A 13,299-nucleotide genomic window follows, 5' to 3' on the forward strand; every position below is an offset into this window, starting at 1 on the left:
GCCCACCTTGGGGGCACGCAATAGTAGCGATAGCGCCTACCTATATTGCCTGCGGAATACAGACCTCCACATGGTCGAGACAGGGCGCTAACAAGGCTTCCATTATATGGTCGAGGCAGCTGGTTGGCTTCTGCCGAGATGGCTTGAAGGTTGAAATCCTGCGCAATGACTTGCATCAGGGCCATTTCGGCTCACTACACGGGAAAGTCGGGGCGTTCATGGGCGCGAACGATGAGGGAGTCTGCTCGACTGGGTGAGACGTAGCGCTGGGGTTCATGCATGGTGTGCGGTGGGCGCTTACTGTCCGTCTCTACCGGCCAATCAACGCGGAATGACTCGCTGCACAGCATTGGGGCTTGGTAAATACTTCCCATACCGCTCTCAGAAGTTGCTGACTTTCACCGACCGTCGCCTGCGCCACGTCGATGTTCTGGAAGGCGGTCGGTAATGATCGTGGAGTGGAGTGTAAGCGATGACTGCGCTCCATTTCACTCCACCTTGTTCCACGTTGCTGGCGCCTGGTTGATCTTCGGGAGTCGTTCCCAACATGCCTGAGGCTTGACTATCGGCCGGCTCGGATGCGCAGCATGACGGCGAACCTCATTCGAGTTTCGATATTAATCTTAAACCTCCGAGTGCCGTCGTTCCTGCTGTACATCTGTAAACGACAAGTAGATACCTGAAGGTCAAGAACAATGGCACCACCAGCCATCATCGCCCCCTCAATCCTGAGCGCCGACTTTGGCGCTCTCGGGAAGGCATGCTCCGACACAATCTCACAAGGAGCAGACTGGCTACACGTGGACATCATGGATGGGCACTTCGTCCCCAACATGACCTTCGGCGCTCCCGTCGTAACGAAGATACGCTCACATGTCGATCGTCCCGCGCAAGCCTTTGGGAAAGGCACATTCGATTGCCACATGATGATCAGTGAGGTGCGGGAAGCGCCACGTTCGGCCAGGAACTCTTCCATCGGTGTGTGCTGACCTGCGCAGTAGCCGAAGAAATGGGTAAAGGAGTTCCAGAAGGCGGGGTGCGATTTGTATTGCTTTCATTATGAAGCTGCTGTGGATTCGACGGCTGCGGAGTCGCCTGAAGCGCAGAGCGAGACGAAGACTAGTCCGAAGGAAATGATCAAGTATATTCATGATCAGGGTATGAGGGCTGGTATCGCGATCAAGCCGAAGACGGACGTCAGCGTACTTTACGACATTCTCGATAACAGCAATAAGGAAGAGGTTCCGGATGTAAGTAGTAGAAATCTCACAGCGCTTGTTCAACGTGCTGACGGTAGTAGATGGCCCTCGTCATGACCGTCGAGCCCGGTTTCGGTGGGCAGAAGTTCATGCCGGATATGATGCCCAAAGTGGAAGCGTTACGCAAGCGGTATCCCGAGCTCAACATCGAAGTCGACGGCGGGCTGTCAGAGAAGACAATCGATACCGCAGCAGATGCCGGCGCGAACGTGATCGTGGCTGGCAGTGCTGTGTTTGGCGCGCAGGATCCGCGGCACGTCATTCAGATTCTGCGGGAGGCGGTGGAGAAGCGGCGGTGACTCGAAGGTAGTAGACTATAATCCATACACAGCAAGATGCGGTCGCAGGAGCTATCGGAACCTCATCCAAGAAGGAAGTTAGCTTTTCCAATGCCGGTCATCATGATCAGACCAGCAAAAGCAATGCTCACGCACCACGAAACTCCACAACCACACCCGGGTACTTCAACCCGCATCTACATGATACGTTGGCTTGGTAGTTACCCAGAACATAACTCTGCATTGCGTCTGATATGATACTCTACACGAGGAGGGCACGGCTATAGAAGCTTGGCTTGCCAAGCATACCTATGTCACGTCAAATATGAGTGAGAGAAATCTGTAGACCTTCGGAAGGACCCGAGACAGCCATGTTTGATCCTTCTGCGCAAATTTGTTATATAGCTGAATCCGTGCGCTTTGAAGCTATGCCGAGTATCCATTTAGTGGCTTTTCTGAGAAGGATTTGGTGGACGTGAAGTGAAGTGAGGGTGAGCGGAAAGGGCTGGGTCCGAGCGTGCCTGCGAGCTGCGCCAGCTCGAACAGTGAGAATATCATCTAACTAGTTCGGGATTTGCACCAGCGACCAACCTCAGCGCGCCCGTGTTGCCTTATCACTTCGTCCAAGCTTACTCATTCATTTCCCCCTCCCCCATCCTCCCCATCCTCCCCGCCCACCAACCCAAAAGCCACCCTCTTCATCCTCAAATCCCCCTCCAACCGCGCCAACTTCTCCAACTCCCGCTTCTTCAACAATTGATTCGCCATCCCACTCGCCTTGATGCGGACAGCCTGCACCTCACGCTCCAGATCCGCGACTTCCTCGAGCTGTTGATTACGCTCGACCGTTTTGGCCGCGGCGTCTTCGTCGACGACATCCATATCGTCGTCGTCGTCGTCGTCCGAATCGTCGTCCGAGTCGTCGGAAGAAGCTTCGTCTTCGTCCGGCGCGTCGTGGATGGGTGTTTCGGCGGCCGAGGGGGTTGAGGTTGCGGCCATGGCGTGCTCGACCGCGGCGAGGGATGCGGCTTGTTGGTCCAGTAGCGGCGCCGGGGAGTCGGTGATCAGCTCAGTCACGCGCGGCTCCGGTTCTGCCGCAGCGTCTTCGGCTAGTGCGTTGTTGAGGTCCGCCTCAAGCGCACTATAGTCTTCCTCCGGCGACTCCGCATACTCCTGCGCATACTCCGTGCTATCCATCACCTCACCCTCCGCATCCATCTCCTCTCCATCCTCATACCCAGGCTCCTGCGTGCGCCGCATCACATCCCACTCCGCCAGCGTGTACTCCCTCGAGCTCACCTTCCCGCCACTCCGCTCCCACTCCTCGTCCTCACGCAGCAGTCTCTCGACCTCCGCTTCAACGTTCTCCAGCTGCTTGGGGTTAACACGCTTCCGGAAACGCCGCTTGCGGACGTGGTGCATGGGTGGGGTTAGGCCGTGGGCGTATTGCATGGTTTCTTTGTCCACTTCTTTGGGTAAGGCATAACTTCTAATCTCTGCCTCGGTGTCGACACGGCCGAGGACTAGGAGCATTTGGCAGACATCCGAGACTTTCCACCAGCCTTTTTTGTCCCAGCTTTTCATCGATTCCACGATGCAGGGTAGATCTACGAGCGCGGCGGCGTATTTGCGGTCCTCTACCTTGACCAGGGCCCGGCGAAGATCAGCCGTCACGAACTTGATGCTGGCTTGGACGCTACCTTCTTCGTCCTTGACGCCGATCTTATTGTCGGCGATGGCGTTCCGGAGTATGTCGGCATCCTTCCCTGGTGGCATTCTCAGGATCAGACCTTGCTGGATCGCGGGATCTTCCTCGCGCTCGCTGTCTTCGCTGTCGTAGCCTACGCCCGTCTCACGCTTGGGAACGTCACGTTTCACATGGTGTGCGGTGAGCGCCTTGAGGATGGTAGATTGCTTGCGTGGGGGCGCAAGTGCGAGGGCGACCTTGCGACTACTGACAGCGCTCAATGGGGTGGCGGTGGACGGTGCATAGCCTGGCGGAAGGGTGGGTTTGAGCTTGATGGAGGGTTTGCGCGCCGCCGATGCACCACTCGCGATCCGCTTGGCCGCAGGCGAGATGTCATCGTTGTTGGCCCGCTTCTTGCTTGACGGTGCTGCTGCAGTGGTTGCCTTGCGCGCCGCCGGCTTCTGGTTGTCTGCTACAGACACGACATGTTCAGTGGCCGGTGTCGGTGGCTGTGAGGCCTTGAGCTTCAGTCTCGGTCCTCCGGCGGTGCTCGGTGTAGGGAGGGGTGAGGCAGCAGACCCTCCGTCACCGTTGGCTGGCTGTGGCTGCTGCCCGCCCGTAGTGAGCTTGAGCTTCAGCGGCATCATAACACGGCATCACACGGCATCACACGGCAGCAATATCGGTGAAGATGTTACCGTCACGCAGAAAGTGGGGACTGTCGAACATCGAAACGTCTGCTGCGCCTTCCATCTCAGAGGCGCAGCAATCCACAAGCCAGGCCGGTTACAGTTAGTGCTCCAGGTACGGCCCGCACTTGTCAGTCTGAGTCAGGCACCGAGCAAACCGCCGTGAAAGCTCACAGTTACCACTGTGTGGAAGTGTAAGCAGAGCAGTCTAGAACACACCACAAACTCATTCGTTGTTAACAGCTCTGTTATCTCGCCTTACGGCCGTCGCAGCAGTGGAGAAAGCTGACAGTCACGGCCGTAGATTTGAGGTGGGATCATCACCCGGCTCCAACTTACCGAAGTGTAACGTCGCGGCATAGGGCTGCAAGGGTGGGGATGGGTGACTTGCCTTAGCGCAATCCTACGACACCGCCTTGTGCTGCAACCCATCCGCCCTTTCACTGCGAGCGTGAGCTTACTGCCTTGCAAACTGGCGGTTGTCTCATCTCCACCATGACACTTGACCCTCCGCACACGTGGAGGCGCAAGCAGCTCTCTACAGTATCTCTCTCTCCCCACTCCACATTCCGTACGGTGAGTAGGAGTAGTAGTCTGTCATACGCGTGCCCCCTGCTTCCATGCTGGTTATGAGCGTTATCTGCTTGCTTACTGGCGGTGTCTCTCGCCTTTCCCACCATTTGCCTCCATGCGCTCACGCCTGTATATTACATCTGTATCTCTCATCCTCTCCGCCTGAGATCTCAACACTCACCCACGGTACTCTACTGGCCAGCGCAAGCGTTTCGCAATCAGCCCATACACCCCTGAGCTGAGAGGACCAATCTCACCTGACCTACTGCTGGCCCCCACCACGACTCACACCACAGCGGCAGCCAAAAGTATACTCAGAGCGCATAACTCCATGGCCTGTGTCGCACTTCCCACTGTCTGGGAGTCGCCGCTTGAGTTGAAGTTTGACTGCAAAATGGGCTACGACACAATGTCCGCTTGGGACCGTACTTCTTCCGACTTCAGCGAATATATTGAACGACGGTACGATCTGTCTACCCCACTCTTCAAATTATGCATGGGCTGACTCTCATATAGGAGCGACACATGGGCACACAGCTCCCACAGGATACCAGCATCATACCCGTCTCGCCTAACGGTCCGACGCAAGGCCTCCAAGTCCCCCAACCAGCGTCGCCCACAATCTCCAATCGAGCTCCCAGCATCAGTCCCCTCGTTTCAACACGCGACACAGAACTGGAGTCCCCCGTCATCACCCACCGCACGCTCCCGCAGCAGCACTTGCTCCTCACCCGACTCTCCACGAGTCGACTCCGCCGTCCTCAACCTACCCATGCTCCTCCCTCTCACACCCAGAGAGAAGGGCCGCATGGGCGAAAAACTCTACGACGCCGCCTGCACCGGCGACCTCGACGAAATCAAACTCCTCATCTCCCTCGGCGCGCCCGTGAACACGAGCAAGCTCGTCGAAGGCCTCTACCAATCCTTCAAACCCGCCAAATCCGGCCGGCTCTCCCCTCTCGCCGGGGCAGCAGGCCACTGCCAAATCGACGCCGTCGAGCTCCTCCTAGCCGAAGGCGCGGAAGTCAACCCGGACCTCAACATCTCCTCCAGCTCCCCGCTTCACGAAGCCTGCCGCGCCGGCGACGTGGAAATCGCGCGATGCCTCTTAGAGCTTGGCGCGAACATCAACAGCCTTAACGCTTACAAAACTTCCCCGCTCATGTACGCGGTCAAATACGGGTCCCCCGAGATCGTGCAGCTACTGTTGAGTTACAACCCGGACATGAACCAGCGATCTTTCATCGGCACCGCGGCGATCCATTGGGCGGTTTGGCCCGATCGACCGGAGATCCTTCGACTACTTCTACAAGCGGGCGCGGAGGTGGATCATAGACAAGCGGATGGGAGTACGGCGTTGCATTGTGCCGCGGTGGGGAATCGGGTGAATATTGCAAAGTGTTTGCTGCAGTATGGGGCGACTCCGTTGGCGAGGGACGATGATGGGAAGACGCCGCTTGTGGTTGCGGAGGAGAGTGGGCATGCGGTGGTTGCGGAGTTGTTGAGGCAGGCGGTTACGCTGCGGGCGGGGCAGTAGTTAGATGGGACGGGAAGTGATTGGAATCGTGCTGCGTTTGAGCGACGGGGTTCGGGCATGAACAATGATCTTATGGAAATGTAACATATCCCGTCCTATGTCTGCCAATACCCATAGCAGAGATGTATCATGATTAGCGATCTGTCTTCACATACAATGCGTTTCACAACCGGCTTCCAACTGCTCAGTGAATGCTTCCAGCCGAATTCGCTTGGCGGCACGTGGCAAGCCCGAAACCTTCATCGCGCTTGCCCTCGCTCTCACCTTACCTGTATCGTAGTAAACATCCTGTTTCACATCCACCTCAGCGCATCCACAGCCGCCCTCGCGCAAACCTCTCCAGAAAATGCTACCACGATAGCCCATCAACCCCCAGCGCCCCTGCGCACACACACACACACACAATCGGTCATTCTCCCTAAAGCGGAACACGATGTCCCAATCCCACGATCTCCACCGCGCCCTCCTGCGCCCCTCCATCATCCACATCCTCCGCGCGGCGGGCTTCCACAGCACCCGCCCTTCCGTCCTCGACACCCTAACCAACATCGCGGAGCGCTACCTCCTCCTCCTCGCGACCACCACGGCCCGCCACGCTGCCAACTCCCATAATGACGCTGGAATGGAGGTGACGGTGACGGATGTGCGGATGGCGTTGATGGATGCCGGGGCGTTGGTTCCGGCTGAGGGGGCGGGGGAGGAGGGGTGGAGGGAGCGGTTGAGGAGGAGTGTGCGTGAGATGGGGGAGGCGGTGGTGTTGGTTAGGGAGGGGAAAGGGGGGGATGGGGAAAAGGGGAAGAGGGGGGCAGAGGCGCGGGTGAGGGCTGAGAAGCGGAAGAGGGAGGAGGAGGATTTGGCGGATGTGAGGGTGTTTGAGGAGTGGTTTGACGGGGCGCAGCATGCGGAGATGAGGCGGGTGGCGGGGATGGTGCCGGATGCTGGTGCTGCTGGTACTGCGCCCGCGGTGGGCGTGGGGGGTGGTGTGGTTGTGGCGGAGGACTTTTTGGCGGGGTTGAAGAAGAAGGTGGGGAGGGTTGGGGTCGGGGAAGAGGGGGGTAGGTTGATGGGGACGGTTTTGGGGAGGGAGGGGGAGGAGAGGGAGGTGGTGGTTGAAGGGGGGCCCGTCCAGAGGGTTAGGGACTGGAGGCCTAGGTTGGAGGAGAGGAGTGTTAATTCGCTTGGGCCGGAAAGGGAGGGGAAGATGAATGTTGAGGAAGGCGTTACGGAGGATGCAACAAGGTCTGAGGTACATGACGAAGGTGCTTTGCTGGTGGCAGAGCAAGTGGAGGCGACGTGAGCGGATGCCGGATGGCGTCCTTCACTAACCCAGCAATGTGACGACCACAACTTTAAACATCGCCCAGCATCAAGCGTAAAACGATGGGTGTGCTTGAGGAAAGACAAGTCTGCCTTACATCGTCATGCCGACGCTACTGGCACCATGTCCACCATCCTCCGGGTATCGCAGCCGCACGCCTGCTACTTTGTTCGCCCGACTTGTCAACCATCAGCCAAACGCGATCAGCGTGGTCCGTGAAGACCAGCCTCCGTCGCTCCCAGACACACTGCAGTATCTATGTATGGTGTATCATGCACAATATCATCACGCAGATTTCCGCCTTGGGAAGCGATTTCCGCCCTGAGAAGCCCTCAGTAGCCCTCACAACCCTACAGTCGATTCAGGTAGAGCATTGGTGCTCGGTCATGCTGCACCTCATAGCCAGTCTCCCGAAGGATCACCATGTCATCTGACCCGGACATTTCGCTTTCTGCCCGACTTTCCTGCCGTAGACGGTTTTGGTCGGAAGACATCGGTTCGGCCGAGACCTGCGTGAGCGTCCTAAGCTCCCTCTCCGGTCGCAGCTTCAATGAGCAGTCTTCGACGAGCCTTGGCGGCGGTGTAGCGGGCGACAATTGCACCTCGGCTTCCTCCTTCGATAGATAAGGAGAGACAGAATCATTGCGACTTCTACTCGCGGCACTCTCGAGCGAGGCAGGGTCTTTACTCTTCTCGCTCTTGCTGGACGCGCCGCTCACGTCCGACATGCCGTAGCTGCCGTCGCCTTTGCCACGGGTAAAGCCAAGCCCAAAACAGGTCTGGAAGCTTTCCGTAAACGCTTTGAGGGCCGCCAATGTGCTTGCTGCGAGCGCGTACGCCAGTTCAACTTCCAGCCAGACGACTACGACTGCGCTCGTAAGGCCCGGATCCGTCTGCGGTAGCCGTAGCTGCATGGTATAGTAGTTGCGACCTATCGAAAAGCCAAGCACTGGTAGGCGGAGATAGAACGCTATCAAAATGATAGCTTTCTTCCGCATTGACATCTGCAGGCCCCAGACTAGGTATACCGGGAGGGCCAGAAGTAGGACCTCGGTTATGATGTCCAGACCTGTGATGGTTTGCCACCGAATGTTCTGCGCATGAAGTCAGCAAGCGCCACCAGACTCTTCAGTGAAACGACTTACTTGGCTGGGACAACTGTGTCGGTTCGCATGAAAAGCCCAGTAATAGCCGGATGCAGTCGGACACCCAGCCACAGCCGTAAGCACCGAGATGACGCCAATAACCGCAGTGAAGATATTGCAGATGAAGAATAGCCGGATCTGCTGCGGCGTCTTCGTGATGCGGCTCAGAAAGAACAACATCGCGCATTTGGACACATACAGAGCCATCATGAACGTCACTAGTCCAGCGATCGAAGCCTAACCGCATGTCAGACGAGTTCACAGACCGGTAACTGACGTAACTTACCTCGCTAAGTGACGATATCGTCCCTTCGTTCAGTATTGTCCGCCATGGAAGGCCAAGTCCTTTGCTAAGCGCAACATAGCTGGCGGCCGCATTGCAAAGAGTGAGGACCGTCGCAGCCGCAATGACAAAGTCATCGCTGCCGAAGGAGCCTTTCCGTATGACTATCCGGACGAGCGCAATGCACACTGTGTATATCAGGCAGAGGCTGATCGTGAGGTTGAGCGCTTTCTGGTAGCCGCCAGCCTCGGACATTCTGTTGAAGGCAATGCTGCTGCATGCAGGGGCCGAGCAAGCTGCAGCGATGCTATTGTACGCGGTACGCGCTCTGCTGACACTCACTCGGTGCTGCCGTGAGTGTGGGGTGGCGATGCGGTGCGGTCGCTCGAGGGCCGGAGGCCACAAGGTCTGATCCGTACGGCTGTAACCGGCGAGGCCGGAGCTTGCGAGTAGCTCTAGACGTTTGAGAGCGCGTGAAGTGACGTTGACGGCGTTCCACCCAGTCGATCGTGCCTACCTCGCAAAAGTTCAAGCTTTCAAGAACAGCATTTGCTAAGAGAAAGAGAAGTGGTCAGAATCACCTACATGCGCGGCCCGTGTAATCATGACAACAACATCCTTTCATGGCCGGAGGCTGAAGCGCCTGTGTCACGTATCGGCCGCATTGGTTCGTTTGGGTGGTTTGTGCGACAAGACGATTTCACAACGAGGTCGCGCTTCGCCACTCATTCGCATCTGGCGGGGCATGATGCGCTCTCTCATGGCATACACTGCCTTGCTTCGGCGCTCATACTGCTTTCGAATCATACGAGCTCTCATCAAGCGGCAGTACGGCAAGTGACGCTCGCAGTGGCAGAACCAAAACTCGCAGCAATGGTCTCCACAGCCACGTCGCACACAATCGCTTGTGCGCAACGAGCCGCTGCAGCTGCGCAATATGAGCCAAAATTTGGACGAGTTGCCGTAGGGCACGATTGCCAAGTCAGTGCGTCCGGATGCCGAGATGCGGTGTTGCTCGGTGTCTTGCATCTGCACTACACACAATCTCTGCACAGTGGACAGCCCGCTTGGCGTACAAACTCCATTAAGCCCAGCAGCCCGGTTTTCAGGAAGGTGTGCTGAAGCGGTGGGTGACGCTGTGTAACGTGACCGTTACTAGTGGCGATTGAGCCGACAGCCGATAATGCAGGAGACCGCAGTTGACAACTTTCGTGCGACACCTACGAGAGAGGCTTCTCCCAGGATACCTCGTATAGTGCAAGAAAGCATTGAATGTGGTCATGGCGCGACACGCTGTCAGCCGTGGCTATCCGCCAACGATCTAATGGTTCGAATACACTTCCGTGCACTTCCCCGTCACGCGAAAGCGTACGTTGATCTCAGCCCACCGTGCCTGCCTTGCGTGGATGCAGCCCAGACGCTGCTTACCGAGTCGTTTGCTGCCCAATGAAGCACTGCCTTGGCAGGTGTGAATGGGACGGAAGGCTGGGCCACCTCGAGCCGTGACGCCCGTAAACTGGCAAGCGCAGAGCAACGTGCTGCATTGTGGAGAGAGACCACCCTTGCACTTCCTTGCGTTCTTCAAACCGTTCCATCTTACGTTCCAGCGACCTGAGACCACGGCTACACTTACATTAGATCCGCTCATTTAAAAGCACCGCAATGGCAATCACAGCGTTGCCAGAAAGGGCCAAGGCAGAGCAGCGCTTCTCCATCGATGACAGTGGCAGCGATGGCAAATCATCCGCCGCGCAGAAGGGCGGTACAGCCGCAGATGAACGCGAGATGGACAGGATGGGGAAGGTCCAGGAATTGAGAGTGCGTCTTACTTCAATGTCCTCTCGAACTACCGCTGACGGACCAACGTTAGCGCAATTTCAAATTCGTCGGAATAGTAGGCTTTGTGACCATTTTGCAAGCGACATGGGAATGCACACTTCTTGCCAACTACTTCGGTCTGCTCAATGGAGGTCAGTCGTTCCGTTACTGATGCTGCTTGTGAACGACAATATACTGATGCGTTGCAGGCACCGGAGGCGTCATCTGGTGTACCATCGCCGTGTGGGCACTGATGATGTGCATGATCGCTTCCATGGCAGAGATGGCCAGCATGGCGCCCACTGCTGGCGGCCAATATCATTACGTGTCTGAGTTTGCACCGCCGTCACTACAGAAGTCGCTTTCCTACGTTGTTGGCTGGTGCTGTTGTCTGGGATGGATTTGCGGCATACCGGCGTGCGGACTCCAACTTGCTGGACTGGTCCAAGCCATGGTATTGCTTACCTTCCCGGATGCCGATGTCAGCACGCTGTGGCAGACGACCCTCTTGGTGTCGGCCTTTGTCTTGCTGACGGTGGGCTTCAATATCTACTTCGCCCACCATCTGCCGCTGGCGGAAGGCATCGTGCTCTTCCTGCACGTCTTCGCATTCTTCGCCTTCCTGTTGACGTTGTGGATCATGGCGCCGCATGCATCAGCCAAGCAAGTCTTCTTCACATTCAATGACGGCGGCGGCTGGGGCAACGTCGGACTGTCTTGTCTGGTCGGTCTGGCCACGCCCATATGGTGCTTCATTGGTCCAGATGCTGGCGCGCATATGTCTGAGGAGCTAAAGGACGCTTCACTGCAGCTCCCGCGCGCCATGATATGGGCGACATTCGGAAATGGCATTATGGGCATCGGCATGCTCATTACGTTCTGCTTCTGCATCACAGACCTGCAGGCACTGCTGGACTCCGACAGCGAGTACCCGGTCATCAACGTGCTTTACTCGGCCACGCACTCCTACGCCGGGACGGTTGTGCTGGGTTGCGTGCTTATCGTGTTGCTGTTCTTCTCCACCGTCACGACCATAGCTAGCGCTTCGAGACAGGTGTGGGCTTTCAGTAGAGACTGCGTGAGTCAGCAAGAACAAGCAGCAGGACTGCAATAATATCGACTGACAGAGCTACAGGGTCTTCCGTTCTCGACATGGATACGTTACGTGCCGCCAACCTGGGAAGTACCAGTCAATGCGGTATGCTCACCCGCTCACACTTCAATCGGTGGATACTGACAGCAGCACTAGCTTCTCGTCTGTCTAGGCGTCTCACTCATCCTGTCAGCCATCAATTTCGGCTCCGACACTGCCTTCCAAGCCATCTTAAGCGTGTCAAACGCCGCCTTGATCTTCAGCTACATCATATCAATAGGCTGCGTACGGCTGAAAAGACTGCGCGGCGAACCGCTGCTTCCTCGCAGATGGTCGCTCGGCAGATGGGGCGGACCGATCAACGACATTACGCTCGCTTTCCTCTTCGTCGGCTTCGTGTTCTCGTTCTTCCCGGAGGCGCCGTCAGTGGGCGATCCGAACTGGGCGGCGGACTTCAACTGGTAAGTTTGGAGCTGTAGCGTACATACACGATGTTGCTAACTGTGTGGCAGGGCGATCGTTATTTTCGCCGCCACGTGTCTGCTTGCCTTACTCTACTACGTCTGTGGCGGGCATCGACAGTATGTGGCGCCAGTTTCGCTGGTGAAGCAGGACTAGCTGGACTCGAGCCTTCCATTCATGTCATCCGGGCGATGATGATCGGCCACTGTGCGAGTACAAGTGTCAAATGGACGTCTGTAGGGTGTCGGCGGTACACTGTTTCACGCATCTAGCATCTGCATATCAAAAAAGTGTTCATGAATTTGCCGACAAGTCCCAACATGAGCTCAGTTTACCGTATCAGCACCCTGACAGGTGCGATGACCTATGTTCACCTTGTCAGCATTGTCGTGACTGCTTCCCTATCCTGAGCCAATCACTGAAGTCGTCTTGCCTAATAGCACGTAGCAGCCGTAGTCTGAGGATTCACCAGCGCAACATGCTGCGGTCCCTTCCGACTTCGTCCGGATTAGAGTTACGCATCCTTCAGAGATCATAGGCGAACATAGACAAGGCACTTGTACAGGAGCCTCCGGGCCGGACAGAACGTTTGCGGAGTGCATGAGCTTTGCGGGGATACCATCAATCTATGCTATTGGCAAGACGCGTGGGCGGTCGATCTGCGGTGGGACGGAGACGCAGCGGGGACGATGATTGAACAGAGTGTTGGCAACAAGCTGGCACAACAAGCACGCGTAGTTGATGAGCATGCTTGGGAAAAATGTCCGCTGAAGGTACCCTGAACGGGTGTCGCGTGCTCAGCGCGTGTAAGGCGGTATACATGTACCGTGCAATGCGAGATCATGATCGTCAGCCTCGAAATCCTGCAGACCTCCGAGACAGCTGTCGGAGTCCGAAGAGTACATTGCGGTAGACGGTCCACTTGATGTCCTCCTGATACTGGAGAGGCGCTCAAGCACAGAAAGACGGTGTGGTAAGCTTCTGGTCTTGCATACTGTGCACGGTTAGATACAATCAACATGCCGTGTTCAGAAACAGCAATTTCACGACTGCATGGTGGGAGAAAAGCTCTCGTGTTGGCGGGAGATGCTGTAGCTTCTGGTGACCAGACGGGTGGAAGGAGAAATCTTCGTTGCATGAGGTAGCTAAAGGTAGAG

The 13,299-nt window shown here is 56.7% G+C and overlaps 5 protein-coding genes across 5 annotated transcripts; 3 read left to right on the plus strand and 2 right to left on the minus strand.

The window, feature by feature from the left end:
- Positions 1-709: 709 nt before the first annotated feature.
- On the plus strand, positions 710-1,782 carry BAUCODRAFT_36960 (uncharacterized protein). Its single transcript, XM_007681022.1, has 3 exons — positions 710-938; positions 1,002-1,250; positions 1,301-1,782. The coding sequence occupies exons 1-3, from the start codon at positions 810-812 to the stop codon at positions 1,556-1,558; spliced, it is 636 nt and encodes a 211-aa protein (XP_007679212.1). The 5' UTR covers positions 710-809; the 3' UTR covers positions 1,559-1,782.
- A 99-nt stretch (positions 1,783-1,881) lies between these two features.
- BAUCODRAFT_141786 (uncharacterized protein) lies at positions 1,882-3,971 on the minus strand. The gene has a single exon (XM_007681315.1). The coding sequence runs from the start codon at positions 3,869-3,871 to the stop codon at positions 2,171-2,173; it is 1,701 nt and encodes a 566-aa protein (XP_007679505.1). The 5' UTR covers positions 3,872-3,971; the 3' UTR covers positions 1,882-2,170.
- A 2,210-nt stretch (positions 3,972-6,181) lies between these two features.
- BAUCODRAFT_235095 (uncharacterized protein) lies at positions 6,182-7,506 on the plus strand. The gene is made up of 3 exons (XM_007681316.1): positions 6,182-6,651; positions 6,868-7,029; positions 7,126-7,506. The coding sequence occupies exons 1-3, from the start codon at positions 6,457-6,459 to the stop codon at positions 7,318-7,320; spliced, it is 552 nt and encodes a 183-aa protein (XP_007679506.1). The 5' UTR covers positions 6,182-6,456; the 3' UTR covers positions 7,321-7,506.
- Positions 7,507-7,691: 185 nt separating this feature from the next.
- Positions 7,692-9,024, minus strand: BAUCODRAFT_150636 (uncharacterized protein; the record flags this gene model as incomplete). Its single annotated transcript, XM_007681317.1, has 3 exons — positions 7,692-8,435; positions 8,487-8,723; positions 8,773-9,024. 3 exons carry the CDS (start codon positions 9,022-9,024, stop codon positions 7,692-7,694), a joined length of 1,233 nt encoding a protein of 410 aa, XP_007679507.1.
- Positions 9,025-10,161: 1,137 nt separating this feature from the next.
- BAUCODRAFT_235090 (uncharacterized protein) lies at positions 10,162-12,421 on the plus strand. The gene is made up of 6 exons (XM_007681318.1): positions 10,162-10,587; positions 10,640-10,739; positions 10,797-11,665; positions 11,723-11,785; positions 11,837-12,141; positions 12,193-12,421. The coding sequence occupies exons 1-6, from the start codon at positions 10,432-10,434 to the stop codon at positions 12,296-12,298; spliced, it is 1,599 nt and encodes a 532-aa protein (XP_007679508.1). The 5' UTR covers positions 10,162-10,431; the 3' UTR covers positions 12,299-12,421.
- The last annotated feature ends 878 nt before the right edge of the window (positions 12,422-13,299 follow it).

The sequence above is a fragment of the Baudoinia panamericana genome, assembly GCF_000338955.1.
Source record: "Baudoinia panamericana UAMH 10762 unplaced genomic scaffold BAUCOscaffold_11, whole genome shotgun sequence".
In the NCBI taxonomy this organism is placed as follows: domain Eukaryota; kingdom Fungi; phylum Ascomycota; class Dothideomycetes; order Mycosphaerellales; family Teratosphaeriaceae; genus Baudoinia; species Baudoinia panamericana.